Source organism: Polypterus senegalus, chromosome 18 (assembly GCF_016835505.1).
Source record: "Polypterus senegalus isolate Bchr_013 chromosome 18, ASM1683550v1, whole genome shotgun sequence".
Classification (NCBI taxonomy): domain Eukaryota; kingdom Metazoa; phylum Chordata; class Cladistia; order Polypteriformes; family Polypteridae; genus Polypterus; species Polypterus senegalus.
The window spans coordinates 17,839,418-17,852,214 of NC_053171.1; the positions used below are offsets into that span (position 1 = coordinate 17,839,418).

The following is a 12,797-nucleotide window of genomic DNA, read 5'->3' on the forward strand; positions in this document are numbered from 1 at the left end:
TTATAGAGGCAGAACAGCAGAAAGCTGTACAAGCTACACAGGGCAGAACAAAACACTACATTCATTTTTAAACTCATAATAGTGCCATTTTAGAAACAATCTGAACCATAGTTTGTGGATTTGGTTGCCAATGACATGTAATATATAATCCATGTTTTGGAAGAGATGTCAAATATGACTATGTTTGTTTAAAGCAACTCCAGAGTTAAAGGTTTCCACTTTCATTTAAAAACTATTCAATCTGGGGAAAAATGAAAACACCGATTTTAAATAACAGTGGATATACCTACAGTGATTACATAATGATTGTTCTTTTCATGTTTTAAGAGGATTAGTCAAAAATAATTAATGATAAAAACACTGAAAGGCACAAGATATTATGCTGTTGAGATATACTGTATTGAAAACAATCTGGTTGCCACTTTCAATATAGGAATCACTTAAACTTATACTTGAATGAAAAAACGACACCTGTATATACTCTAAAAGGCAACATTAACAAATACTTGGTACATACGGAAAGTCCAAAGAGAATGAGATAATGCTGAAATAAAACATTTAAGAAAAAGGAGCTCCTTTCTTTTGAAAGTTTACAATTCTGAAAGTAGTTTAGGTAAACTTTAATGATAGCAAATACCAAAAACCTTGGAGAAGCAGAGCTTTTTGGCATATGTGACGTTACCATCCATGATGCCTCCAAGTGGAAGGTTAAACTATCCAATCATTTTTTTTGATAAATTTCCTATTCCAAAATCCAGTAATCAATTCAGATAAGGTTTTACTACAGCATATTTAGTGGACCAGGAAGCTAGTTGTGCCATGTTATCTCCCTTGGTGTTTTGTTTAATCTTTGGTTACATTTTTCTTTTATATATCCTATACCTATTATCACACACGTGCGCATGGGAAGCAGTCTAAGGGCTTAACTGGGTGTAAGATGCAGAGCCAGGGGTTGACGAACGGCACTAGTGCCTTTGCTCCCTCTTCCACAGAACACCAGAAGAAAAACCCACCTAAGACTCTGCCTACTTCTGCTACTTCAACACCCCCTCCTGCAGACATCATTTCCACCTGACATCCCACCCCTTCCTGTCCTTCACCTATAAAGCCCAAGCCTTCCCTCTCCTAGTCAGTCCTATCGTCACTCAGTCACTTATGACTACTCTGCACATTGTTGGTGGTGCTTATAATATATGTAATCTTCATAATTGTTTTCTTCTGTTTTGTTCAAACTATATATATCTATCACTATAAATATATACACACACACATATATCTCTCATATCATATACTAGCCATGTGCGCCCAACTACGTTGCGCGTGTTAAAGTTGTCTGTGAAGGGCTCCCTGTTTAAATGCGGCTGCCAGTTGTGAACTGGGCCCTTCGTCGCACAGCATTATGTTTTTTTAATAAGGGAAATAAAATTACAAAAGAAAACGCTTGGACATTGATTCGATAGGAACGGCCTACTTGGAATCACTGTCCGAATAGTAATTATGTGGTGGTGTGGGAGCATTTCTGCTTCTGTCCGTTCACAGTCTGTCTCATTTTCACGACGCTATCGTTTCCTCTCACGATCTCTTATCAACCTTTCTCCAATCTCACAGGTTGCTTTGTGGCAATTCAAAGAGTAAGGCAATATACACAGAGCAATGGTTATAAAAGGGGGACACATAGGTATCCAGGCTCTTTAAAGCATAAATAGGGATCACTTGACTGACATGTGAGCAAGCCACAGTACAACTGTGAGACACGCAGCACTCGCCGGCTACAACGTAACAATAAGAATTTCCAGAACGTGCCGTTACGTTGTCATTCATTTTACCCACTGTCTTTCTTTCATTCATATGTTACGTAGGCACGTACCTTTTATCTTCGGCAATCTCATTCTCTAACCAGGCCTCAGCAGCTAACTAGCATAACACTGTCCACCACCCCTTTCGTTATTGCGGCACATTGTTGACAACCGTGAGTAACAACACCGTACTAAACTAGAAGGTGGTCTACGTATGCGTGGAATTCGCGGACAAACAAAGATCAAGATCTAAATGAAGATCTCTTTAGTTAATTCAAAGCACAACAATTTGTTTTGTTTGAATGTCTGTGTTTTGAGGTGTGACTGGAGTACTACAGTCTTCAGTAGTATAAGCCTGGAGGAGATTCCTAATGCAATGCCTATGTTTTAGCTGTCTCTCTACTGCCATCTAGTGCTTCTTTTTCTAGCGGACAAACAAATATCAAGATCCAAATGAAGATTATATATAGAGATAATAAAAAATCCTGGGATGAGACAAGACTTTTTCTGAGAGATACTTTCACATCCCATGAGACCAGATTTTGTGCCAAGGGATTTAACCATGCCCGGGGCTAGAAATAAAAGACAAAGAGTAGATGACAAAGTAGAACATTGTAAAGAATTCAAAAATGTTGGCACGATACATATGCTGAGCAGGTTAGGGATAATGAAAGTATTAAAATTTGAAAGTCTCAAAAAAATGATTGTAAAGACTGTATTAGCACAAACAAACGGAAATTACTCTGTGAAATAATGGAACAGCAAAAGGAGATCAAATAAATTGTTCGGAATGAAACTTTACGTCGGAGACTTGTAGATTGTCTAATTCGTGTTACCATCAAGGAAAAGTAGTGTTTCTTCCCAATGAAGAGGCGTATCCTCAAGAATTAAAAGATTTTTTTGATGAAAGTGAAATCCACACTTAGGCTTCTAATAAATTCTTTTTTTTTCCCCAAAAAATAAAGGATCACAACACAAAACAGAGAAAAATCCAACCTTTAATTAAACTACATTTATTCATTTGGGGAAATAAAATCCCACATTAAGAAATTTTTTTTTTTACATGAAATCATGTTTGTCACAATTATTGGCACCCCTAACAATTCCTATAAATGTAATTGAAGCATTTTTGCAATTTCTAGCTTAGTTTTTAAAGTTGATCAGAGTAAATTGGAACTTTTAATTAGTAATTAATGACTCTGTGTCCCTGAGGTATAAATATGACGCGACACAGAGTCCTATCGCTCTTAGCCACTCTTCAACATGGGAAAGACAAGAGAACATGTCGTTCAAGTAAGGCAGATATGTGTCGACCTTCATAAGCCAGGTAATGGCTACAAGAAAACACCTACTCGCCTAAACCTGCCTGTCTCTACAGTCAGAAGAATAATAAAGAAGTGTAAAACAACGGGAACAGTGACAAACAAGTCTGGATGAGGACCCAAGTTTATCTTGCCACCACACAAAGTGAGGAGGATGGTAAAAAGAAGTAAAAAATTCTCTAAAGCTCACTGTTAGAGAACTGCACCAAAGAGTGGTATCTTGGGGGCACAAAGTCTCCATGACAACCATAAGATGCTATCTCCATGCCAACAAGCTGTTTGGGAGACATGCAAGGAAAATGCCTTTTCTCACCTACAATCACAAACGTTAATGTCTGGAGTTTGCTAAGCGGTACTGGGGCTTCAACTGGGACCGTGTGCTTTGGTCAAGTGGGGCTAAAATTGAGAGCTTTTTGGCAAAAAAATTCTAAGTGGGTCTGGCGTGAATCCGAGAATGAGTATGCGGAAAAGCACCTCATGCCCATTGCAAAGGATGGCGGAGGAGATGTGATGTTGTGGGGCTGTTTTTCATCCAAAGGCCCTGGGAACCTTGTCAGGGTGCATGGTATCATGAACTCCTTGAAATACCAGGACATTTAAAATCAAAATCTGGTGACCTCTGTCAGAAAGCTGAAAATGGGTCATCATTGGGTCTTACAGAAGGATAATGACCCTAAACATATGGAAAAAATCTACACAAAAATGGCTCAGCAGACACAATATCAAGCTCAATGCATGGCCATCTCAGTCCCCAGACCTCAACCCCATTGAAAACCTGTGGGGTGAGCTGAAGAGGAGAGTGCATAAGATAGAATCCAGAACTCTGGACGATCTAGAAAGATTGTGCAAAGAGGAATGGTCAAAAATCCCTGTCTCTGTATTCTCCAACCTTGTAAAATGTTACAGGAGAAGATTAAGTGCTGTCTTGTTGGTAAAAGGGGGTTGTACGAAATATTAACAGCAGGGGTGCCAATAATTGTGGCACACATGATTTCATGTAAAAATGTATTTCTTAATGTGGGATTTTTTTTCCTAATGAATAAAATGTACTTCAGTTAAAGGTTGGATTTTTCTCTTTTTTGTGTTGTGAGGCTATATTGTTTTGGGTAAAAAAAAAAAAAAAATTTATATAGAAGCCTAAGAAAACATCTTAACCAGGGGGCCCAATAATTGTAGAGGGTGCTGTATTTACCACCTGATTTCTCAGAGTATCTAAGGACAATTAGTAACAGTGTAAAATACGATAATAGTCTCATAACCTGGAAAAAAAAAAAAAGGGGGAAAAGAGATGGCATTCGGGAAAGACTGAAAAAACTGCATAGCATGCAACTCCCCAATTAACAGCCATTATAATGGGAAATGTTCAATCTAACTGAAATAAGGGGATGAACTTCAAACATGTGCGCGCTTTATGGCATTTACAGAGACCTGGCTGAGCAGAAACAATTCGGATGACCACCTGACAACTGATGGATTTGGTGTCTCAATTCATTCGGACAGAGAATTGGTCTACACCAGTAAGTCACACGTTGGAGGTGTCTGCCTTTATATAAACAATGGTGTAAATTGGTGATAGAAAAAAAAGTGTGCACGAAAGATATGGAAGTTCAGTCTGCCTAGCTGTGCCCTGTTAATCTGCCCAGATTGCAACGATCGTGTATATTCACTAGAGGGCAATGGCGAGCAAGGCCATTAACACCATCCCCAGAGTGATACAGTGGCTTTAATCGCGGTTTCCTGACTCTAAAAAATGTATTTTGGGAGACTTTAACTGGTGTGCACTGAACAAGACACTTCAGAATCTTTACCAATATGTCACTTGCCCAAATCATCACAAGTGAGTGATCAATCAAAACCACCCCAGGATTCATCAGATCATTACTGTGTCTAGTTAATTCCAATCTATAAACTAATTTGTAAGAGAAAAAAGCAAGAAAGCAAACAAGTTAAAGTCTGCGATTTGGACCCTGCTGAGCACCTGTGTGGCTATTTTGAAAGCACTGACTGGTCAGTGTTTAAAAAGTCCTGTGCTGACATCGATGAACTGACAGACACTGTAAGCAGTTATATACAATTCTGTGAGGACACAATAATACCCATGACATCAGTCAAAATATATCATAACAAGCAGCCCTGGATTTCTAGAGATCTGAAAGAATTTATAACCACAAAAATTAGAGCATTTCAATATTAAAGAACATTAACTGAACAGAAGGAATTACAGAAGGAGGTGAAACAAGAAATAAAGCAGGGAAAGCTCTACAAGGACAGGATGGAGAATGAACTGCGGACTGATAACCCGGGCTCATGAAGATGATGGCTGGCATTTATACAAAAAACAATAATTTAGTTGAATTGTCAGGGGTCAAAACTGACTATCAGTTGGTGCAAAAGTTCAATGACTTCTATGCAAGATTTGAAACACAGGACTTTGCTTCAGAAGTAAGTTAGTAAAAGAACATACAGGACTAGAGCCAGAACACAGCCCTTCTTTGACCAGAATGATGTCAGAAAGGTCCTTAAACAAATAAAAATCAAAACAAATATTGGGTCCAGATGGAATAAGAAGCCACCTGTTTCACTACTGTGCAGAGGAGCTCTCTGTAATATTACACCCCATATTTGAAATATCCTTGGATTTACAGCAAGCGCCTAGCCTATAGAAACAGGCAACTGTTATTCCATTGGCAAAAACTTACGCGACATTAACAGGTTGTCCCTAAACATGTATTATTTTATTCTTCAACAATATTTGAATAACTTCAACTGAACACATTTGTATTGTGAAACATTCAAATCTCAGTTACTGGTTTGGTATAGAGCCTTATGGAAAGCATTCTAAATATTCATGAGGGAAAAAGGTCTGATATGGTCACAAATATCAACCTAAAATGAAGGATCAATTAGTGGCATCAGCACCATGAAAAAGGTGGCTGGGCAAGATACATACAAGAACAGTATTAACTTTTAGAATGGTCTTTACAATAATACTGTGCCCTCTGATGGACTGGAGCCCAGTTCTGCGCTTGTACCTGCCTAGCACCCTATGCTAGCTGGGATATGCTCCAGCGACTAGGCCGTTATCCTGTTTAGGACACAAAAGCTTAGAAAATGTCTTGCTGATACTAATAGCGTAAAAAGTGTTTTATCTCACCTAAATAACGAACAACAGACTCTAGAGGTTTCCGTCTAGTTTGTTTCAATGGTAAGAGATTCTTGGGAGTCTCTGTCAGCCTTGCAGTGCCTGCAAAAAAGTGAAGGACCAGACACATCAATCACATTTAGGTCAAAAGCCTTGCGAAAGCAATTGGTACCATAACAAACAAATACATTAAACTTAATATATACTTTGATTGCATTTTATGCATAACACTGAAATATAAATTTTTTCAAATGTTTTGCTTCCTGAAAAATATTTGGCGATTAAGATGGACAGCTTCAAGCCGAACACGGCTATCATTTCAGAATGACTGCATCATGTTAAGAATTTGTTGAAAGATGAAATTAGCTTTTTCTTTTAATTTAGTGTATTTATTCACTTAATAATGCTGATAGATTGCATTAGTTCATCTGAACTAAAATGTTTTGCTGCTGATTTGTACACAGCACCTGTTTGTCGTTTCAGCGTCCAACAATAGTCGGCCAACATTGACAGATTCCACTTGCAATGGTATCATTTTCCATCATTACAATGTTCTAGTGAAACCTTTTACCAGGTTCATCATTCACTGAACCAAGATGAGAAACGAAGAAGTCAAAGTGAATGTAGAAATTAATCTTTAGCAACATCTTGCATTCCATGGTTTTGTACACTTGAAGGATATTATTAATCAGCTGGATGTAGATTGGTGGTCTGTAGTTGCCCAGCAAATTTTCAGCAACATCTTTAAATGCCTTCCATGTGATTTCCTCCGGTCCTGTTACAACAGATTTTTGAACTGCTTGTCACTGCTGACATGTCTGATTTATGAACCAACAAAAATGTCTTCCTTAATCTTGGCATCAGTTATTCATGGAAACATCGGTCTTAGTTATTGAAATCCTTCACATTCCTTATCACTTTCATGAGATTTTTTTTTTTTTGGAAGTCCAATTTTCATAAGAACAGGATGCATAAATATCATTGCTGGGTCAACGAGTGGTTTATGGGTCACATGTTTCTGACCTGGACCCAAATGCTTAAGGAATGGAGAGTTCTTTTAAGGTAATGAGACTTTTTAGCATGGCAAACAAAGCCACGATACTTAACATAATCGATTCAAGCTGTATTTGCAGCAGCAGGGCCACTCATTTAAGTTACCACAGATGTTATTGTTGTAATTATTGTATTGTATATCTATGCTTAAAATATGAGAGGGAAACCACAAAAACAAATGATCATAATAAAAAGGTATGTGATTGAAAACATTACAGACAATTTCTCAGGCCAAAATCCTTTAGATACATCCTAAAGAGTTCAGGAAGGAACATCCTTGTTGCCCAGTGTCATACAATAATGTGGCTCCCAAATAGCTAATACCTTGGATTGGACTGCAAACCTTATAGTATCCTGTTCCGTTTTCTATTTGTTAGACTCTTCTGAACTCTACAAATTATCTTAAGAGTTGATGGGAAAACAAAACCATGTTGCTCTGAATAAAAAAACGGTAACATAAGTGTAATTAATGAGGTAGGAAATTCTGTGTAATACTATCAAGAGCTTAAGAATACATTAGATAAAGTCCAACTCACACTCTGCCTTAAGGGAAGCACTGTTGATGGGCGTGTAGGGATGCCGTGCCAGGAATCGCGGCCGGAACACATCACTGCACAGACGTCTAGCAACTTTAGTAAGTGCTGTTGTTTGAAGGAAGAATGCCTGCCGTGTCTTCACTGCAAACTTTGGGCTACCACTGTGTCTCATGGGCAATCCATGAGGACTCTATAAAAGGAATTAAAATCAAATTAACACTTACAGATAACAAGAGTGACACCCTCAGAAAAAAAATAAATAAATAAGAGGTATTTATTTCTAAAGGACAGCTCATAGTAGATTAGCATAAAGTGGTGCACGATTGTCAAATGCAAACTGTAAGAGAGAAAACATTAATAATAGACTGCAAAACTAGTATACAATGATCGTATCAAAATTAATGAACAACCATGCTTTTAAAAATTGGGAGTTAAATGCTTGAGAAAAATTTCCATTTCATTGGACACAATTCCCCCACGCCCCACATCTTTACGGTAGTTTGGATGCCTGGAACAAAGTTCTTCTAAAGGGTATCTTCAAAGTCACTGGCATGCAGCCTGCTGGACTGTCTGTGTGCTCTTGTATTGTCAGCCTTGCATCTGGTCCTTTATGATTCCAAAAAGAAGGTAAATTAATGGGTGCCAAATCAATACTCTAATAAGTGCATCAAACCTTTACTTATTGTGTTCTATAGAAGCAGTTTAAATGGCAGTCACTAAAATGCTGATCTTGGAGGTCATTGTGTGAGCATCTTTAAAATGCATTGTCTTATCTTCTCACAATACTGGCATTCATATGCACTATTGAATATACACTGAATATACTACAGTGGCCCTCAGGTGCAGGAATTTTCTCTTCACAAGAAATTGAATTACCTCGTGCCAATGGAAAGATATATCACTGTCAGGCATTATGTTTCATTTCTGTATGGATTTAAGTGAATGACTTGACTAGTAGCTCATGGGCACAAGAGTTGGCACTACCTGTCAAATAAAATTAATTCTGCTGTTACCAAAAGTATTTTAAATGCAGCTTTGCTCATTAATTTTGGTACAACCCTTGTACACATCTTTTTTTTTTTTTTTAAATATATAAGCCCAAGGTGCAATGCAAAACAAATGTGGATAGAATAATCACACAGTCATGGAGATATAGACGACAACACATTCTCTTAACAGTTTCCACTGTATACATTACCATGTTGTTGCGATTAGGGCCTGGTCTCTCCCCGTCTAACCGCGTTGGCATTTTAAGGCCTCCATATTTTTTCCAGTAGGTCCAGCAGGAGGCACAAAGTCTGCACTGCATGTTAGGGGGACCCCAAGAGTACCACTGATAAGAGTATGTGGCTGTAGAAAGCAAATTTGCAAGAGGTTATCAACTTTTGCAGATAAGTGTAAAGCACAATGGTATGACAAAAGGTCCTAGTCTATCAACTCCATTCTCTGCTCGCACTGTATGGAATAACAAAGCAGAACCATACAGCTGGAAGTCATAAATTTCCATACACTAAGGGTGAGTTCTTTAGAACTCACTTTATAACCCTTCAACAGATTTTATGCTAACAAACTATAAATTTGGTATATCATTTAAGCCATCTACTTTGTACAGGGCAAAAACTCTTTCCAACAATCTTAACAGACAGAGTATATCACTTTTTATTGACTAGATCACAATTCCAGTGGACCACAAATTTACATGACTTTGTTAACTGGGCCTTTAAACAGCTTGGAAAATTCCAGATGATGATGTCAAGCCTTTAGACAATTAGGTCCAATTAAACTAATTGGTCTTTAGAAGCTAACATGTGGATGTATGTGAAGGCATACCATTAAATTCACTGCCTCTTTCCTTGACATAATGGGAAAATCAAAATAATTCAGCCAAGACCCCAGGGAAAAAGAAAATTATAGACCTCCACAAATCTGGTTCATCCTTAGGAACAACTTCTAAACGCCTGAAGGTTCCACAATCATCTGTATAAACAATAACATGCAAGTATAAATACCATGGGACCTCATAGCTGTCATACCACTTTGGAAGGAGACACATTTTGTCTCAAAGAGAAGAACGTACTTTGGCAAGAAAAGTGCAAATCAATGCCAAAACAACAGCAAATAACCTTGTGAAGATGCTGGAGCACACAGGTAGACACATCTGCTGTGTATCCACAGTAAAACGAGTGTTCTATCGATATAACCTGAAAGGCCGCTCAGCAAGGAATAAGTCACTGCTGCAAAGTCACCAGAAAAAAGCCAATGGTACATGGGATCAAAGATCTCACCTTCTCGAGAAATGTCTTGTGGTCTGATGAATCCAAGATCGAACTGGGGGTGCTTTGCTGCAGGAGGGACTGGTGCACTTCACAAAATAGATCGCACCATGAGGAAGGAAAATGATGGAGATACAATGCGAAACACAAAAATAACCGGACTGGGCTTGGGGCTTTCCTGAAAAACCGTCTGGAGGTCGGCCAGACGTGAATCATAGAACTATATCCCCTCGTACACACCCTCTAAAACCGCCAACCAGCTAGGTATACCTAGCAGTATTTACATAACAATCGCTACACGAGTTTCCGTCTAGCAGTTTTTGACTGACAAAAACATTCTTGTCCTCGATCATCCTCGCTATTCGCCCATTTTAGTTCCCTGTGATTTTTACTTGTTCCCGAAAATCAGAAGTGACCTGAAGGGGAAACATTTTTCTTCAATGGATGAAGTGAAGACAAAAATGGCAAGCCTGTTGAAGAGCCTCAAGCAAGAAGACTTCCAGCACTGTTTCAATCAATTGAAGATACATATGGAGCGGTGCAGAGATTGGGAGGGGGAGTATATAGAAGGTGCCAATGTTTAGAATGCTGTAATTCATCAATAATTTTTTTTTTTACTAATCCCAGTTATTTTTGTGTCTCACCTCATATACTGCAGCAACATGTCAAGAGCTCAGCAAGGAAACTAAAGCTCAGTCGCAAATAGGCCTTCAAAATGGACAAGGACCCCAAGCATACCTCCAACGTTGTGGCCAAATGGCTAAAGGACAAAAGGAGCAAGGTACTGGAGTGACCATCACAAAGTCCTGACTCTAAATCCAATTGAAAATTTATGGGCAGAGCTGAAAAAGTGGGAGCAAGCAAGGAGGCCTATGAGCCTGTCCAAGTTATACCAGTTCTGTCTGGAGGAGGAATGGGCCAGAATTCCAGCAATTTATTGGAAGAAGCTTGTGAAAGGTGACCCTAAAAGTTAGGCTTAAGTTAAACAATTTAAAGGCAATGGTACCAAATATTAACAAAGTGTATGTCAACTTGTGACCCACGGGAATTGTGACCTAGTCAAGAAAAAGTGAAACACTCTGAGGTCTGTGAACTCTGTTGGAAAAAATTAACTTAGCACTGCACAAAGTAGAGGTCTTAAACAATATGCCAAATGTATAGTTTGTGAGTATAAAATCAAGGGGGGGTCTTAGGGGTTAGAAAGGGAGTTTTAAAGAATCTTCCCAAAGTGTATGGAAACTTCAGACTTCAACTGTAGATTCAAAGAGATGCCACACAGGCATCACTCTATTCTCCAAACCTGGCTCCATCTGACTGAAAACTGATCCAAAAGATTATATCCATTTATAATTAATTTACACTACTTTGCAAAGATCTGTTTTCACTTTGACATTAAAATAGTATTTTTCTGTTGATCTAGATCAAAAAGGCAAATGAAAAAAATCGACACAGATTCAATGTTGTACAACAAAAAATGCAAAACTTCCAAGGGGTGAAGACATTTTATAGACACATTATATTGAGGGTTGCCTCCCGTTTGCTTTTACTGGTGTTTCTCCTTATTGATTAGGCACAAAACATTAACGATAAAGAAAACCTTGCTTTAAAGAGATCACTGAATCTCTACTACAGCTGTGTTAACGCACCACTAAGGTACATTTTGTTACACTAACCCCACTAAATTCCCTGAATCACTAAGCAATACAGACACAATGCTTCACAGCCAGCTATATCCGACAGAAACGGAGGATAATAAAATACACAACAGCAAACTGGGCATACTCACTATAGCAGCTTTCACAGGCACGCCCTATTACAGCATTTTGGCCTGGCAACCCAGGGCCTGTTGAACTGGGAGGCACTCCTGCTGTTGTTCCGGCTCCATTGACCAGACTGGGCTTCACACTGTTTACATTCAGCTGGTTGGGGTTAGGCTTGTTACTATGGAAGAGATCAGGAGGGTGAGAACAACCAGAATGATCATTGTCACCTCCACAACAGAAGACATGTCTTGGAGACAATACCATTACTAATTAAAACTCACATTCTCAAGGCTTATCTTGACACAAAGGAAGGCAAAGGTATTGAAAAGGGTGTAATAATCTCCATTCCACCCCACAAGACACATTTTTCCTTGATTTTCCCCTCTGATCCTCAGTTTAAAATTGTGATTGACGTGCACATTGACGCACGGAGATTTGCACACATTTCAGTGACATCATGTAGAAATGACAGCTCTTTTTCTACTCGGCCCCACCCCAATTTCAGGGCACCAAAATGTTTGGGACAATTGGTGTCACAGGTGTTTGTGATCCCCCAGGTGCGTTTCATAGTTTCATAAGATACCTTGGCTTGCTTGTACCCTTTGATACAAGCAAACTACAAACTACTTTGGAGTCTGTAGTTGCCATTGTTAAAGAGGAGGACAACAGCTGTGCCAATGAAAGCCAAAGAAGCCATTATTGGCTATTGTAAGCTGAATTTTATTCAATAATTGAAAGGGAGGAACGGGGTTGTTGGAGTGAAGCTGCAACTGAAGAAAGGTGTAAATATTAATACAATTAGGCCTAACAATATAATCAACCAAGCAAGACTTTGAATAATGCTCATTACTCTAAACAGCATAACCTTTATCTTCTGAGGCAAGTCCAAATAGGGCAAAGAATCAGGAACCC

At 38.7% G+C, this 12,797-nt stretch overlaps 1 protein-coding gene across 3 annotated transcripts in view; it reads right to left on the bottom strand.

The window, feature by feature from the left end:
* mta1 (metastasis associated 1) overlaps positions 1-12,797 on the bottom strand; it is a 112,413-nt gene that overhangs the window by 37,363 nt on the left and 62,253 nt on the right. For all 3 annotated transcript variants that reach the window (XM_039741812.1, XM_039741814.1, XM_039741813.1), the window contains exons 12-15: positions 11,909-12,063; positions 9,048-9,199; positions 7,850-8,039; positions 6,273-6,362 (exon numbers count right to left, since the gene is read on the bottom strand). In XM_039741812.1, coding sequence (XP_039597746.1) covers positions 6,273-6,362; positions 7,850-8,039; positions 9,048-9,199; positions 11,909-12,063 — 587 coding nt within the window. The remainder of the gene's footprint in view (positions 1-6,272; positions 6,363-7,849; positions 8,040-9,047; positions 9,200-11,908; positions 12,064-12,797) is intronic.